The sequence below is a fragment of the Schistocerca piceifrons genome, chromosome 2 (genome assembly GCF_021461385.2).
Source record: "Schistocerca piceifrons isolate TAMUIC-IGC-003096 chromosome 2, iqSchPice1.1, whole genome shotgun sequence".
NCBI lineage: Eukaryota > Metazoa > Arthropoda > Insecta > Orthoptera > Acrididae > Schistocerca > Schistocerca piceifrons.
This window is the reverse complement of record NC_060139.1, coordinates 13,630,723-13,648,337: the sequence shown is the minus strand read 5'-3', so window position 1 is coordinate 13,648,337 and position 17,615 is coordinate 13,630,723. Positions and strand designations below refer to the sequence as shown.

Here is a 17,615-nt window from a genome sequence, read left to right as displayed (position 1 = left end):
GAACTGGGTTTCCATCTGAGCTCTTGATATTCATACAAGCGGTTCTCTTTTCTCCAAAGGTCTCTTTAATGTTCCTGTAGGCAGTATCTATCTTACCCCTCGTGAGATAAGCCTCTACATCCTTACATTTGTCCTCTAGCCATCCCTGCTTGGCCATTTTGCACTTCCTGTCGATCTCATTTTTGAGAAGTTTGTATTCCTTTTTGCCTGATTCATTTACTGCATTTTTATATTTTCTCCTTTCATCAATTACATTCAATATTTCTTCTGTTACCCAAGGATTTCTACTAGCCCTCGTCTTTTTACCTACTTGATCTTCTGCTGCCTTCACTACTTCATCCCTCAAAGCTACCCATTCTTCTTCTACTGTATTTCTTTCCCCCATTCCTGTCAATCGTTCCCTTATGCTCTCCCTGAAACTCTGTACAACCTCTGGTTCTTTCAGTTTATCCAGGTCCCATCTCTTTAAATTCCCATCTTTTTACAGTTTCTTCAGTTCTAATCTACAGGTCATAACCAATAGATTGTGGTCAGAGTCCTCATCTGCACCTGGAAATGTCTTACAATTTAAAACCTGGTTCCTAAATCTGTCTTATAATTATATAATCTCTCCGAATCTTTTAGTATCCCAAGGGTTCTTCCATGTATGCAACCTTCTTCCATGATTCTTAAATCAAGTGTTACCTATGATTAAGTTGTGCTCTGCGCAAAATTCTACCAGGCGGCTTCCTCTTTCATTTTTTAGCCCCAATCCATATTCACCTACTACGCTTCCTTATCTCCCTTTCCCTACCACCGAATTCCAGTCACCCATGACTATTAAATTTTCGTCACCCTTCACTATCTGAATAATTTCTTTTATTTCATCATACATCTCTTCAATTTCTTCATCATCTGCAGAGCTAGTTGGCATATAAACTTGTACTACTGTAGTAGGTGTGGGCTTCATATCTATCTTGGCCACAATAATGCGTTCACTATGCTGTTTGTAGTAGCTTACCCGCATTCCTGTTTTCCAATTCATTATTAAACCTACTCCTGCATTACCCCTATTTGATTTTGTGTTCATAACCCTGTAGTCACCTGACCAGAAGTCTTGTTCCTCCTGCCACCGAACTTCACTAATTCCCACTATATCTAACTTCAACCTATCCATTTCCCTTTTTAAATTTTCTAACCTACCTGCCCGATTAAGTGATCTGACATTCCACGCTCTGATCCGTAGAACGCCAGTTTTCTTTCTCCTGATAACGACATCCTCTGGAGTAGTCCCCGCCGGGAGATCCGAAAGGGGGGACTATTTTACCTCCAGAATATTTTACCCAAGAGGACGCCATCATTTAATCATACAGTAAAGCTGCATGCCCTCGGGAAAATTACGGCCGCAGTTTCCCCTTGCTTTCAGCCGTTCACAGTACCAGCATAGCAGGGCCGTTTTGGTTGTTGTTACAAGGCCAGATCAGTCAATCATCCAGACTGTTGCCTTTGCAACTACTGAAAAGGCTGCTGCCCCTCTTCAGGAACCACACGTTTGTCTGGCCTCTCAACAGATACCCCTCCGTTGTGGTTGCACCTACGGTACGGCTATCTGTATCGCTGACGCACGCAAGCCTTCCCACCAACAGCAAGGTCCATGGTTCATGGGGGGGGGGGGGGGGGAGGGAATCGTTTAATCATTTAATCATTATGTCATATACTGTAACTAGCTGTGCGTCATGGTCAGAAATATTCTTCTTAAGAGGAAAAGTTTTTGATTGATTAAACTTATGTTGTTCCACAAAAACATTATCAGTGTGATGGTTTTCTGTGCTATCAAAAGTAGGAAAGACTGTCAAATTGAATGAACAAAGTAATACTTCGTCATTCTTTCTACCAGACACTTTAAGAAACTCTACATTGAAATCTCCAAAAACAATAATTTGCTTCCCTCTGTCGGTCACAACAAAGAATTCAAGTTTTTCAGAAACAGCTGTAGCAGAGGGGACCTATACACACCTACAGTTTTAAAAGTACTATTGTTTATGTAACTAAGTTATACAAAACTCCAACCAGTTACTTTTTTGAATAGTTAAGTTTTGTTCCATGAACCAGTTTCTGAACCTTTTTAGGTTCATCTTCAGATGGTTTCAGGAAGTTACATTATTATTGCTAGCATAATGCTGGGTTCAGGCTCTATGACAGAGAGATGGAACACACTTTAATGTATCGTCGAGACTATAGCTTATCAGTCGATATGGATGTAAATTTAGTTTTTTACTTACTGCGACAGTATAGGCGGCTTTATCCAGTTAGTGTCCATCTGTCTGCCTCCATTTTGAGGTCCAGTTGTTACATCACTGTACACACTTCCACACAAACTATATTAATTTACACTCTCACAGGGAAACTTTTCCATCATCCAGCATGCGCTTTACAGCTGTTGCTTGTAACAAAGATCTTGAGAGATATATATATATATATATCATCTGTCGTGTCTGTGTGAGTACAATCTAACTTCTGCACCATTTCAATGCAGTAATGTCTTCATTGTAAATAACTATTATAGTAGTTGTATTACATGTTTATTACCTTATAAATCAATAAAAAACTTTTTTATTTTAAATTCAGTGCATTAGTATTTGTAAAATGACTTTCATATAGTGTTCATTAAAAAATGACAATCATTCCACTTGGGACCTGTGGAATGGTACATTAGCTTATTTGTTATAGTTGTAAATATTTTTCATGTAATGTTGTTTTTCTGACATGTTCCATATCCTGGAGGCCCTCCTCACTACAGATCAATTGGAATGAAAGTAAATCTAATCTAATCTAAAAAATCTAATCAATGTCCACTTTGTACAAAGATGTAATTTGTTCTTCTTTGCATGTATTAAAGTCGATACAAGAGCAAAAATTTAATGAGACTGGCAATTACAGAACAGCACAAAATAAAATAAGTAAATTACTACGAGAACAAACTTCAGGTGATCTGATACCTTATTTCTATTTGTATATTACGTATAATGCAGGTAGCTTATAGCATTTTTTATTTTTTAATCATGATTGGCATTAACATGAATACCCAGGAATTAATGATACATAGTTAATGTACCTGCTGTGAGATGCAGTTCTCTGTATTACTAGGACTTTTATATTTAAATTTAAATTAATAACAAATCTTCAGATGAACTATTGACTTATTTCTGTTGTTATGTTAACATGAGCTGGGGTATTAGCAAGAGTAGATTCCATTTATTTTTGCTAAAGGTATATGTATAAAAGTTATAGTGATGGTAATGGACTAAAGCTGTTTGTATGGTTATAAACTTTATATTTAAAAATCATGAACAAAAGTTCAACTATTGACTTATTTCTATTCTTATATTAAAGTGATCTGGAATATTGGGACAGGCAGCAACTGTTTGTTCCAGCTAGACGTAATATGTATGAAAGTACTGATTTATGTTAGCAGTAGGCAGCTTTAACATTTAGCAATCTAGTACCAGTTTTATTCTGTGGCAGGGCATTACATTGATATCAGAGTAGTTAGGATAGGTGGGGGGAGGGGGCAGGGAGGCGGTGTAGGGTTGTTTGAGTGGTTACTTGTTTTGAGCTAGTAGTTCTTCAAAGATCTGAAGGAAGAATTTGTTTCTCAGTGCTGTAATTGTATAGATAAATATTTCACTTCCTTCAAGGTGGTCCAGTATTGTGCCTTTGTTGACAAAATGGAGCATTTGGAGATTCTGTTGTGAAGCTTCTACCAGTTTGTCCAATGTAGAAGCTTGGATATGAGTTGCAAATGAGCTTCTACACACCCAACTTTTGATACTGTTGTATAGTGGCTTTGGTGCTGTGTATGATTTTATTTTGTATTTTGTTGTTGGTGAAGAAACTTAATTTTATGTTGTATGTGTTGAAGAGGTTGGAAATTTAGTGAGAAATCTTCTGTAGGAAAGGCAGGCTTATAAATGTGGTCGTCTTGTTTGTGGGTGGTTGTTCAGCAGTTGTGTGATTTAATTTTGCTGTGTGGATTATTTTATCTATTATTGCAGAGTTGTACCCATTGCTGGAGGCAATTAATTTAATAATTTCTGTTTCTTTTTGTCTTTCACTTGAGTCCATTGGGATTTTAAGCATCTAATTAACCATTGTTCTGAAGAATGCTTTTTTATGTTGGTCTGGATGGCAAGAGGATTTGTGTATGGTAACAATGGCGGTTGTTGGCTTTGTGAAAATTTGAAATTTATGCTTTTGATCTTTATTTCAGATTGTTAGATTAAGATAGTTAATGCCTTTTAGTGTTTCATGTTCTTTTGTGAATTGAATTTTGTTGTGTATTTTATAAAGTTCTTTGGCTAGATCTACATGCATAATGTACCAAATAGGTATTTGCCCATGGAGGGGTAGATTACATATGTAGATTATGAATGGGTTGGGAATGTGAGTCTCATAGGAAGTGTGGAAGGGATGAGTCTGTGCAGTCGTGCTATTCATCTGTGTCCTCGGTGGCTCAGATGGATAGAGCATCTGCCATGTAATCAGGAGTTCCTGGGTTCGAGTCCAGGTCAGCGCACACGTTTTCAGCTGTCCCCATCAAGGTATAGCAACAACACGTATCGGCAGCTGAGGGTTTCACTTACCATTTATTCTATAGAAGCTGCACGGTCATCAATGGGATCTGTTCTTTCGAGAGTAATTACTATCTTCATATATATTTGTTCATGGTTTTTCAAATACAAAGTGTACAGTCATACAAACTGCTTTAGTCCATTAGTCACTATAACTTTCATACATATACCTTTAGCTAAAATAAACAGTCTACTCTTGCTAATACCCCAGATCATGTTAACATAACAGAAATAAGTCAACAGTGCATCTGAAGGTTTTTATTAATTTAAACTTAAATATAAAGGTCCTAGTCATACAAACAGCTGAATCTCACTGCAGATACAACAACTCTGTATCATTTATTCCTGGATCTTCATGTTAATGCCAATAACGATTAAAATCGCTATGCCACTTGAAGCTATACAGCAGTGAAGTTGGTATCCTAGCAGAAGACCTGAGAAATTTATCTAACAATATCACATTCACTGTTGAAATATAAACCAAAGTTAACATCAACTTCCTAGATCTTAAAATATCACTTTGACATCTCGTACATCAAGAACCACAGATGTTACCGCTACAAACACATCCTGCCATTCAAATCGGTACGAGATGCCTACCTTTAGGTCAATGCCTCATTGCACACATAATGTCCCCCTCAGACCTGCTGAACAGCAGAAGGATATCAGTATAATTAAATCAATTGTTGCAATAGTTATGATGCTTCAGTAATAGATGAGCTCTCCAAACAGGTTGAATTACCGAACTGAGTACCTTCAACACACATCTGCAGCAACTGTGAAAGACATCTAATCAATAAATTAATCAGTCATACTACATATGGGTAAAATTTTGTACCTATTCGAAAAGAAGAGTGTCAAACTCAGCCTTTCCACCAATAATAAGCTTCAACAGATAGTTGTACACACATTTCCCAACATTAGCACCCACGATAAGAGATTAGTCATCTATAAACAACTATAGTAACTGTCTCAATTTCTGCACTGGCCAACAGGTAGAACGTTTGAAACAGAATTTAAGAAACACTTGAATCCCTACGACTGAGTGACTTCAGCAACCTTTGTCACCAATCTTTGTAGAAAATAATGAACAATAGACACTACAGAAATCACCCTTCAGATCTTACGCTTTACAGATAAGGTTGTCAAAATGAATCTCATAGATGAGATTCGTAAGCATAAGAACACTTACCTTTCTGAATGACAAAGAATCAGCCGACACTTCTTTCCTAAGAAGGTTTTTTTTTTTTTTCATTGTTTAGACCAATGTAATATTTCCATAGTCCATGAGAGCTGTAGTACTTTAAGTTGTTTCATAACTATATTTCTTGTATGTATGCAGTATGCACTACTTATACCTCTATTGTACACTCCTGGAAATTGAAATAAGAACACCGTGAATTCATTGTCCCAGGAAGGGTCAACTTTGACACATTCCTGGGGTCAGATACATCACATGATCACACTGACAGAACCACAGGCACATAGACACAGGCAACAGAGCATGCACAATGTCGGCACTAGTACAGTGTATATCCACCTTTCGCAGCAATGCAGGCTGCTATTCTCCCATGGAGACGATCGTAGAGATGCTGGATGTAGTCCTGTGGAACGGCTTGCCATGCCATTTCCACCTGGCGCCTCAGTTGGACCAGCGTTCATGCTGGACGTGCAGACCGCGTGAGACGCCGCTTCATCCAGTCCCAAACATGCTCAATGGGGGACAGATCCGGAGATCTTGCTGGCCAGGGTAGTTGACTTACACCTTCTAGAGCACGTTGGGTGGCACGGGATACATGCGGACGTGCATTGTCCTGTTGGAACAGAAAGTTCCTTTGCCGGTCTAGGAATGGTAGAACGATGGGTTCGATGACGGTTTGGATGTACCGTGCACTATTCAGTGTCCCCTCGACGATCACCAGTGGTGTACGGCCAGTGTAGGAGATCGCTCCCCACACCATGATGCCGGGTGTTGGCCCTGTGTGCCTCGGTCGTATGCAGTCCTGATTGTGGCGCTCACCTGCACGGCGCCAAACACGCATACGACCATCATTGGCACCAAGGCAGAAGCGACTCTCATCGCTGAAGACGACACGTCTCCATTCGTCCCTCCATTCACGCCTGTCGCGACACCACTGGAGGCGGGCTGCGCGATGTTGGGGCGTGAGCGGAAGACGGCGTAACGGTGTGCGGGACCGTAGCCCAGCTTCATGGAGACGGTTGCGAATGGTCCTCGCCGATACCCCAGGAGCAACAGTGTCCCTAATTTGCTGGGAAGTGGCGGTGTGGTCCCCTACGGCACTGCGTAGGATCCTACGGTCTTGGCGTGCATCCGTGCGTCGCTGCGGTCCGGTACCAGGTCGACGGGCACGTGCACCTTCCGCCGACCACTGGCGACAACATCGATGTACTGTGGAGACCTCACGCCCCACGTGTTGAGCAATTCGGCGGTACGTCCACCCGGCCTCCCGCATGCCCACTATACGCCCTCGCTCAAAGTCCGTCAACTGCACATACGGTTCACGTCCACGCTGTCGCGGCATGCTACCGGTGTTAAAGACTGCGATGGAGCTCCGTATGCCACGGCAAACTGGCTGACACTGACGGAGGCGGTGCACAAATGCTGCGCAGCTAGCGCCATTCGACGGCCAACACCGCGGTTCCTGGTGTGTCAGCTGTGCCGTGCGTGTGATCATTGCTTGTACAGCCCTCTCGCAGTGTCCGGAGCAAGTATGGTGGGTCTGACACACCGGTGTCAATGTGTTCTTTTTTCCATTTCCAGGAGTGTATAATTCACATTTAAATTATATTCGTAGTCTGGTGTATTAAAACATTACTATTTATAATGCAAAATGCAATTATAGGTTCAATGTTCCAACTAGATTTATCACTGTAACAGAAAACGTATGTTACAGTGCTTATGTACTGTACACAGTGCTTCGTATCGTTTATACACAATCTTTGCTTGTGTAATCCTAAATATTCAGCATATTAGGAACTATCGAAAATAATTTTACTTGTCTTTACGTTCCACTATCAAAGACATGAGCTACGCCCATACGCTATCACAGCAGCTATCACAGCATCCGCAACCTCTTTACCACTGCAATATTTTTGAAATTGATTTTTTTGACGCTTTGTAAATGCTTATCGTGTTTGTTGGCACTAAACAGAGAATAGTGTTATGTAAAAAGTTTTCCAGTGAACTGAGCAGCACGAGCATAGTGCACAAATGTGTAGGTTTTAACGTTCCTAACAGAAGCTCAGCGCATTTGGTCGCACAGAATCAGACAGCAAGATGGTTTTCATCACATTTCACTTTTAACTAATTTTAAAACTTTTCGTAAATTACACTACTGGCCATTAAAATTGCTACACCACGAAGATGACGTGCCACAGACGCGAAATTTAACCGACAGGAAGATGATGTTGTGATATGTAAATGAAGAGTTTCTCAGAGCATTCACACAAGGTAGGTGCCAGTGGCGACACCTACAACGTGCTGACATGAGGAAAGTTTCCAACCGATTTCTCATACACAAACAGCAGTTGACTGGCGTTGCCTGGTGAAACGTTGTGATGCATCGTGTAAGGAGGAGAAATGCGTACCATCACGTTTCCGACTATGATAAAGATCGGTTTGTAGCCTATCGCGATTGCGGTTTATAGTATCGCGACATTGCTGCTCGCGTTGGTCGAGATCCAATTATTGCTGGCAGAATATGGAATCTGTGGGTTCAGGAGGATAATACGGGACGCCGTGCTGGATCCCAACGGCCTCGTATCACTAGCAGTAGAGATGACAGGCATCTTATCCGCATGGCTGTAACGGAACGTGCAGCCACGTCTCGATCCCTGAGTCAACAGATGGGGACGTTTGCAAGACAACAACCATCTGCACGAACAGTTCGACGACGTTTGCAGCAGCATGGAGCAGCTCGGAGACGATGGCTGCGGTTACCCTTGAAGCTGAATCACAGACAGGAGGGCCTGCGATGGTGTACTCAACAACGAACCTGGTTGCAAAATCGCAAAATGTGATTTTTTTTCGGATAGATCCAGGTTCCGTTTACAGCATCACGATGTTCGCATCTGTGTTTGGCGACATCGCGGTGAACGCACATTGGAAGCGTGTATTAGTCATCGCCATACTGGCGTATCACCCAGAGTGGTGGTATGGGGTGGCATTGGTTACACGTCTCGGTCACTTCTTGTTCGCTTTGACGGCACTTTGAACAGTGGATCTTACATTTCAGATGTTACGACCCTTGGCTGTACCCTTCATTCGATCCCTGCGAAACCCTACGTTTCAGCAGGATAATGCACGCCCGCATGTTACAGGTCCTGTACGGGCCTTTCTGGGTACAGAAAATGTTAGACTGCTGCTCTGGCCAGCACACTCTCCAGATCTCTCACCAATTGAAAACGTCTGGCCAATGGTGGCCGAGCAACTGGCCAGTCACTACTCCTGTAGAACTGTGGTATCGTGTTGAACCTGCATTGGCAGCTGTACCTGAACACGCCATCCAAGCTCTGTTTGACTCAAGGCCCAGGCGTATCAAGGCCGTTATTACGGCCAGAGGTGGTTGTTCTCGGTGCTGATTTCTCAGGATCTATGCACCCAAATTGCGTGAAACTGTAATCACATGTCAGTTCTAGTATAATATATTTTGTCCAATGAATACCCGTTTATCATCTACATTTCTTCTTGGTATAGCAATTTTAATGGCCAGTAGTATATTTTACATACAATAGAATAACTAAATATCTAGTAGATGCACGGTACAGTCTCATTAATGTGACCACCGCATATGTTCAATGTCAACGTGCAGTAACCACTCACAGACGGCACGTGGCTGCACTAGCAGTGGAGGATATATAAAACATGTCGGTTTGACGCGGAAAACAACGCAGTCGTTGTAATGCTAAAACTTTCGAAACAGCACGATCATTGGCTTTCGGGAGAAGGGTGAAATCATTTCCAAGACGGCTAAGTTTGTAAACTCTACGCGTGCTGTCGTGGTTAGGATATACCGTGCGTGGCAAAACAGCGCTACGCAAAACCGGCGCTGAAGCAGCTGTGGTGCACTGCAGCTGTAGACGACGGGGGTGAATGACGGCTGTGGAGATGTGTACGAACGAATAATCGAGCAGCTGTTGACTAATTGAAACTTCCTGGCAGATTAAAACTGTGCGTCGGACCGAGACTCGAACTCGGGACCTTCGCCATGTCTCCGCAGTATCCTTTCTTCTAGGAGTGCAAGTTCTGCAAGGTTCGCAGAAGAGCTTCTGTGAAGTTTGGGACGTAGGAGACGAGGTACTGGCAGAACTGAAGCTGTGAGGACGGGTCGTGAGTCGTGCTTGGGTAGTTCAGATGTCAGAGCACTTAGGCGAAGGTCTCGAGCTCGAGTCTCGGTCCGGCACACAGTTTTAATCTGACAGGAAGTTTCATATCAGCGCACACTCCGCTGCAGAGTGAAAATCTCATTCTGTTGAGTAACTGACTGTCCCGATGAACCAAGGCTTTACCAACACTCTCTCAGCGAAGGTTGCCGCGTATGTACGTCTGCAGCAGGGGCCTGGTTCGCACACACATCGTTCATCAGTGATGAAGGCTGGAATTAGCAAGCTAGTGCAGCAAGTGGACCTCCACTGAGTAGCAACAGATTGCCTTTTCAGATGAATCCCGGTTTGCTCAATCAGACAAATGGCAAACACCACGCAACAAACGTCAGAAGGGTCTGTTTGAAGGAGGCTGCTTTATGGTCTGGGAAATGTTTTCTTGGCATTCTCTGGGTGCTCTCGTCATTCTGAAAGGCGCAGTGGACCAACAAACGAATGCATCTGTTCCTGATGATCATGTACACTCCTACATGCAGTATGGTTTTCCTTGGCACAATGGCATTTACCAGCATGACAGTGGAATGTTCAGACAGCTCGCATTGTAAGTGCGTGGTTCGAAGAGCGCCAGAATAAGTTTAGCATGCTCCCCTCTCCACAAAACTCTCCCTATTCAAACCCAGTCGAGAACCTGTGGCACCATCTGGATTGGGCTGTTCGCTCTATGGAACCTCAACTGAGAAATCTACCTCAGCTGGCCTCAGCACTGGAGTCGCCATGGGTGCACATCCCTATCGGTAACTGCCGCAACCTAAATGGTTCATCTTCTGCACGTCTCGCAGCAGTCCGCGCTACAAATGGTCGTTATTGCGGCTTGTGATAGGTGGTCACATGACTTTGGCAGGGCAGTCTATTCCCGAAGAGTGTACAAAAAGCTTTCTGGCTGGCTGGCTGGCTGCTTTTTCAGTAATAAACCCACTTTGGATGAATATTTTTCCAGCATTGCTTCTGGAAAAGTAGTGCTAAAAGGGTGTATACCTGAGTCCAAATTGGATATTAGTGGCAGTGTAAGATTCCGTAGTTATGAGCTAGTCTCGAACACTGGTCGAATATAATCGGTAGGCGGGTTAAACATGCTCTTTTCAAAATGTCATTCGCCTTCTGACACCGTTTGTGGAACGTCCCTATGATAGTGAGCCACACATTAAGTAAGTTTCTTTGAAAAGAGGATAGATAAATCGTGTAGTCTACTTTAATGGAAACATCAATGGAGAGTTAGGAGGCGAGCATCTCTAATAGGCCGGCGTCAAAACGTCATATGATCTAGCTTCATGGAGAATCATACTTGAATCGCCACATTACGTACACACTGCTGACCGTGCCGGGGCCGAAGCTACAATTATGACCGTTGTTCCATCCAGAACGTCAATCACGACAATGTGAACGGCTCGATGGAAACCGGAACATGAGCAAAGGTGCCCTCTCCAGGCTTCATTTCACTATCTTACCACCCTGGATGCCCTGTGCCACAGTGTAGTGGAAAACATTTTTGGATATATTTCATTTTGTCTTGAGCTAACCGTTTCACCCTCTGCGATTTCCTCAAGTTACTCTCTGATATCTCAGTTCATGTCCCATCATCCTTTCCCTCCTTCTTGTATGCGTGTGTTTTTCATATATATTTCTCTCTGCCCCCTCCCTCCCCCCCTCCCCCCCTTGCCCGCCCCCCCCCCTCCCCCGTCGTCACCGCCGAGTTTCCGGAGAACCTCTTCATTTCTTATCTCAGTCTATCTAATTGTCAACGCCCTTTTACAGCACGACATTCAAACGATTCTGTTCTCTTCTTTTCCTGCTTTCACACAGTCATTGAATCAGTCTTGCACAATACGGTGCTCAGAACGTATGTTCGTGGAAACGTTTTCCTCCATTTAAGTGAAAGACTATGGAGCAATCAATGACACGAAGTTATGATAAGTGGTGAAACCAAATTCTACCAGTTTAGTCAAAATGGTTGAAAGAAAATTTGCGACCATACTGGCACTAACTGGTAAACAAAATTGGCCATAAAGACCAGTGTTTTAAAACGTGCGTAGTGATGACTGTTACCAAGCGCTTATCTTTTCGAAATACATACTGCAAAAAAAAAGAATCCCCGGAGCATTGGTTTCTCTTTATGGTTTCATTTTCAACCTTGTCGTTTCAATCTGGCCCGCCACCTTAAATGCAGAGAGGAATAGCGCCATAAAAACTTTTTCTGTTTCTACTGTTAGTTTATGTATGACGATGACTGAACGTAAGAGTGAATACTTTTCTCAAATGACCGACAGTAGAATTTTATGTAAGTCATCATCATTTAAGACTGATTATGCCCTTCAGCGTTCAGTCTGGAGCATAGCCCCCTTATAAAATTCCTCCATGATCCCCTATTCAGTGCTAACATTGGTGCCTCTTCTGATGTTAAACCTATTACTTCAAAATCATTCTCAATCGAATCCAGGTACCTTCTCTTTGGTCTGCCCCGACTCTTCCTACCCTCTACTGCAGAACCCATGAGTCTCTTGGGTAACCTTGCTTCTCCCATGCGTGTAACATGACCCCACCATCTAAGCCTGTTCGCCCTGACTGCTACATCTATAGAGTTCATTACCAGTTTTTCTTTGATTTCCTCATTGTGGACACCCTCCTGCCATTGTACCCGTCTACTAGTACCTGCAGTCATCCTAACTACTTTCATATCCGTAACCTCAACCTTATTGATAAGGTAATCTGAATCCACCCAGCTTTCGCTCCCATACAACAAAGTTGGTCGAAATATTGAACGGTGCACAGGTAACTTAGGCTTGCTACTGACTTCCTTCTTGCAGAAGAGAGTAGAACGAAGCTGAGCGCTCACTGCATTAGCTTTGTTACACCTCGCTTCCAATTCTTTAACTACGTTGCCATCCTGTGAGAATATGCATCCTAAGTACTTGAAACCGTCCACCTGTTCTAACTTTGTTCCTCCTATTTGACACTCAATCCGTTTATATTTCTTTCCCACTGACATTACTTTCGTTTTGGAGATGCTAATCTTCATACCGTAGTCCTTACATTTCTGATCCAGATATGAAATATTACTTGGCAAACTTTCAATCGAATCTGCCATCACAACTAGGTCATCCGCATATGCAAGACTACTTATTTTGTGTTCACATATCTTAATCTCACCCAGCCAGCCTATTGTTTTCAACATAGGATCCATAAATAATATGAACAACAGTGGAGACAGGTTGCAGCCTTGTCTTACCCCTGAAACTACTCTGAACCATGAACTCAATTTACCGTCAACTCTAACTGCTGCCTGACTACCCATATAAAGACCTTTAATTGCTTGCAAAAGTTTGCCTCCTATTCCATAATCTTGTAGAACAGACAATAACTTCCTCCTAGGAACCCGGTGTTATGCCTTTTCTAGATCTATAAAGCGTAGATACAATTCCCTGTTCCACTCATAACACTTCTCCATTATTTGCCGTAAGCTATAGATCTGGTCCTGACAACCTCTAAGAGGCCTAAACCCACACTGATTTTCATCCAATTGGTCCTGAACTAATACTCGCACTTTCCTTTCAACAATACCTGAGAAGATTTTACCCACAATGCTGATTAAAGAGATACCTCTGTAGTTGTTACAATCTTTTCTGTTTCCATGTTTAAAGATTGGTGTGATTACTGCTTTTGTCCAGTCTGATGGAACCTGTCCCGACTCCCAGGCCATTTCAATTATCCTGTGTAGCCATTTAAGACCTGACATTCCACTGTATTTGATGAGTTGCTACGTAATTTGATCGACCCCAGCTGCTTTATTACACTGCAATCTACTGACCATTTTCTCCACTTCCTCAAATGTGATCCTATTTCCATCATCATTCCTGTCCCATTATACCTCGAAATCTGAAACATTACAGATCATATTTTCACCTACATTGAGCAACTCTTCAAAATATTCCCTCCATCTGCCCAAGTATGTAAGTAATTTAAGAAATTTGTAACCACATTCAGTGGTGTGATTTACAAACGTTCCAGAATATCCAAGATTTCTTAGACGGAGCGGAGCATGGCGTCGTCTACTGCAGCCTTGGTTCCAACGTACGAAGCAAGGATCTTCCGTTGGAGAAGATTCAGGCCCTCGTGGAGGCGTTCAGAGAGCTACCGCAGCGCGTTGTCTGGAAGTGGGAGAACGACTCCCTGCCTTCACAGCCGGAGAACGTGATGGTCAGCAAGTGGCTGCCGCAGCAGTCCATACTGGGTGAGCTGTTCTTTAAGATAACTTTGGGGTACACTTTACCAGGGTGTAATGGGTACACAGCTACTGCGTGTGGTTGTCTAGCAGGGGAGGGACAACGCCCAAGTAATGGTTGGACATCGCCGACCTTTTGTGACCGATCGGTTCTAGGCGCTTCGGTCCGGAACCGCACGACCGCTACGGTCGCAGGTTCGAATCCTGCCTCGGGAATTGATGTTTGTGATGTCCTTAGGTTAGTTAGGTTTAAGTAGTTTTAAGTTCTAGGAGACTGATGACCTCAGATGTTAAGTCCCATAGTGCTAAGAGCCATTTGAACTCAAATTTAGCAAATCACGTAAAGTATTTTCTGACGCTCTATTTACTGCTTTTTAATTGCTTGGTATCAAAGAATGTTCCATAACATTACTGACCAAAGGAATGAAAACTTATTAAAGGAATAACCTTAAAGTTTACGTTCAGTTCCCCAAAAAACACACACACACACACACACACACACACACACACACACACACACACACACACACACACACACAAAATTTAAAAAAGTACATTTTTTAAAAAAAAAGCAAGACAGGTATAATGTTACGTCAAGCAATCCTTTTACGGCCCACGCGTGTACTGTTGACACAGTACGCCCACGATTTCAGAATCCAACTAGCTGCGCCCGGGTAGTTACTCTGCCTAAATCAGATATAGACAACTCCCGGATAATCGAGACAATTCTACACATGGCGCTAGTAACTGCCAGTAATACAAACAAAGGGGACAGAAACCGAATACTCGGTTATTAATAGAAAAAATATCGCATGCTTGTTTCTGAACACACACCAAAATATCAACAAGGTTGTCAGAAGATTCACCCGCCAACCGCAATCCAGTTTCAAAACGACGACGAGCGGACAGAAATAAAGCGGCGAGGACGAATCATGAGTCACGCTCGGATGTTCTGTCGATGAGACCTTGCCCGAGAATGCCAAACGCCACTGGTTTGAGTCCAATTCCAGCACAATGGTTCGATGTGCGACGAAGTATCAAATAAGGGATATACTGCTTTGCAAACTGAAAAGTGATTCCATGGATTCAATACACTTCTAGAGATCTCGTATACAAATTACTGTTTAATGTTACTATTCCTCCTTCGGTCCACTCCCTTAGCCGTGCTGTCAGAGCGTCTGACTGCCATGCAACGGGCCCAGGTTTGATTGCTGGCCAGGTCGAAGATTTTCTCCGCTTGGGAACGGGATTCTGTGCTGTCCTCATCATTTCATCATCGACACGCTAGTCGCCCAATGTGGCATCACCTGAAAAGGCTTGCAACTGGGGACTCCCAGCAAACCACTAAAATGTGGTCATCTCACTTCATTTCAGCCTTCCTGTAGCTAAGATAGTCTTTCCTGCATATTCTATTCAGCTTCCTTCAATTACCAGCCCGTGGAATAGGCTAGCGCCTTTGAGAACCGTACTCCTGGGTTCGGATCCAGTCGCTGTTCAGATACTGAATGAAAATCAACAACAGCTGCGTCCTAAGTCTCCCAATACGAGTCATTCTCGTTCTACCATTGGCCTCATCCAGGAGGCTGGAGGAGTAGATGGATCAAATTTTTGTCCTTAGGGTAGGAAACTGCCCCTAAAAGGCAGAAGAGGCTGGAATGATCCAAGCCATGCGGATGCAGAAGGCAATGGAAACCACGGCATTAAAGATATAGTGTTTATCCACAGGACGTGCGGCCTGCAACTAAAAAGTGTCTCCATTGGCAAAACATTAGCCGCCTCATTTGGAAGACGTGCTTTGCTGTGCTACATATTTTACGTCGTATTTATGGATATATTGACGCCGCACTTCAGTGTTCATTTTGGCAGGATAGTGTAAAAGGCGTCACGAAGCCGTATAAGCTGTGCATTGTTCACGTTTATGTATTTATGTTTACAGTTGGAAGCGGACTTCCGCTGTCTGATTTGTGTGGGAGTAAACACACGTTTTCCAGATAAATTCGTCTCGAAAAGTACTCCAGAAACTTCAATAACAAATTAAATGATACTTTCATGATGTTTGTATCAAAATTCGTGCGTGTGTCTTGATATATTGTGCACTTTCGTACGTTAAGCGCCGCGAGGAACGTACTTTATGCTAGCATCAATTGTAATCAGCACTTGTTCTCTCTACAGTTCAAGCAGTAATGTCACCACAGAAACAATAGTCACACCAAATTTTAGTGAATGCCAACGCGAAAGAAAGTACATTTTTGAATCTGCAGAGGACAGTGTTGTTGTGTGCAACGTATAGTTAGATGTTCATTATTTTATAATTTGACTTCCATGACTGGATCCGTCCACTTTTAGCGGACCCTCTTTTTCTGTGACAGAGTTCGGAATCGCGGGACTAATGATCTCGTCATTTGGTCCCACAACCCCTATCAGTTAATCAATCAACCAATCAATCAACGTATAGTTAGGATACAGGTGGAATGGGGATCAGGCTGGTGGTTGTCCAAACTTTAGATTCAATATTATTACTGTTACTTCATTTACCAGGCAAAATACACTAATGGCCGTAAATTTGCTGCACCACGAAGATGACGTGCTACAGACGCGAAATTTAACAGACAGGAAGAAGACGCTGTGATAAGCAAATGATCAGCTTTTCACAGCATTCACACAAGGTTGGCGCCGGTGGCGAAACCTACAACGTGCTGACACGAGGAAAGTTTCCAACCGATTTCTCATACACAAACAGCAGTTGACTGGCGTTTCCTGGTGAAACGTTGTTGTGATGCCTCGTGTAAGGAGGAGAAATGCGTAACATCACGTTTCCGACCTTCATAAAGGTCGGATTGTAGCCTATCGCGATTGCGGTTTATCGTATCGCGACATTGTTGCTCGCAATGGTCGAGATCCAATGACTGTTAGCAGAATGTGGAATCGGTGGGTCCAGGAGGGTAATACGGAACGCCATGCTGGATCCCAACGGCCTCGTATCACTAGCAGTTGAGATGACAGGCATCTTATCCGCATGGCTGTAACGGATCGTGCAGCCACGTCTCGATCCCAGAGTCAACAGATTGGGACGTTTGCAAGACAGCAACCATCTGCACGAACAGTTCGACGACGTTTGCATCAGCTCGGAGACCATGGCTGCCATTACCCTTGACGCTGCATCACAGGCAGGAGCACCTGCCATGGTGTACTCAACGACGAACCTGGGTGCACGAATGGCAAAACATCATTTTTTCGGATGAATCCAGGTTCTGTTTGCAGCATCGTGATGATCACATCCGTGTTTGGCGACATCGTGGTGAATGCCCATTGGAAGCGTGTATTCGTCATCGCCATACTGGCGTATCACCTGGCGTGATGGTTTGGGGTGCCACTGGTTACACGTC

The 17,615-nt window shown here is 43.2% G+C and overlaps 1 protein-coding gene across 1 annotated transcript in view; it reads left to right on the top strand.

The window, feature by feature from the left end:
- Positions 1-17,615, top strand: part of LOC124778019 (UDP-glucosyltransferase 2-like) — a 107,746-nt gene that overhangs the window by 63,230 nt on the left and 26,901 nt on the right. Inside the window, exon 5 of the mRNA XM_047253597.1 lies at positions 14,016-14,238. Within this exon, the coding sequence (XP_047109553.1) occupies positions 14,016-14,238 (223 nt within the window). The remainder of the gene's footprint in view (positions 1-14,015; positions 14,239-17,615) is intronic.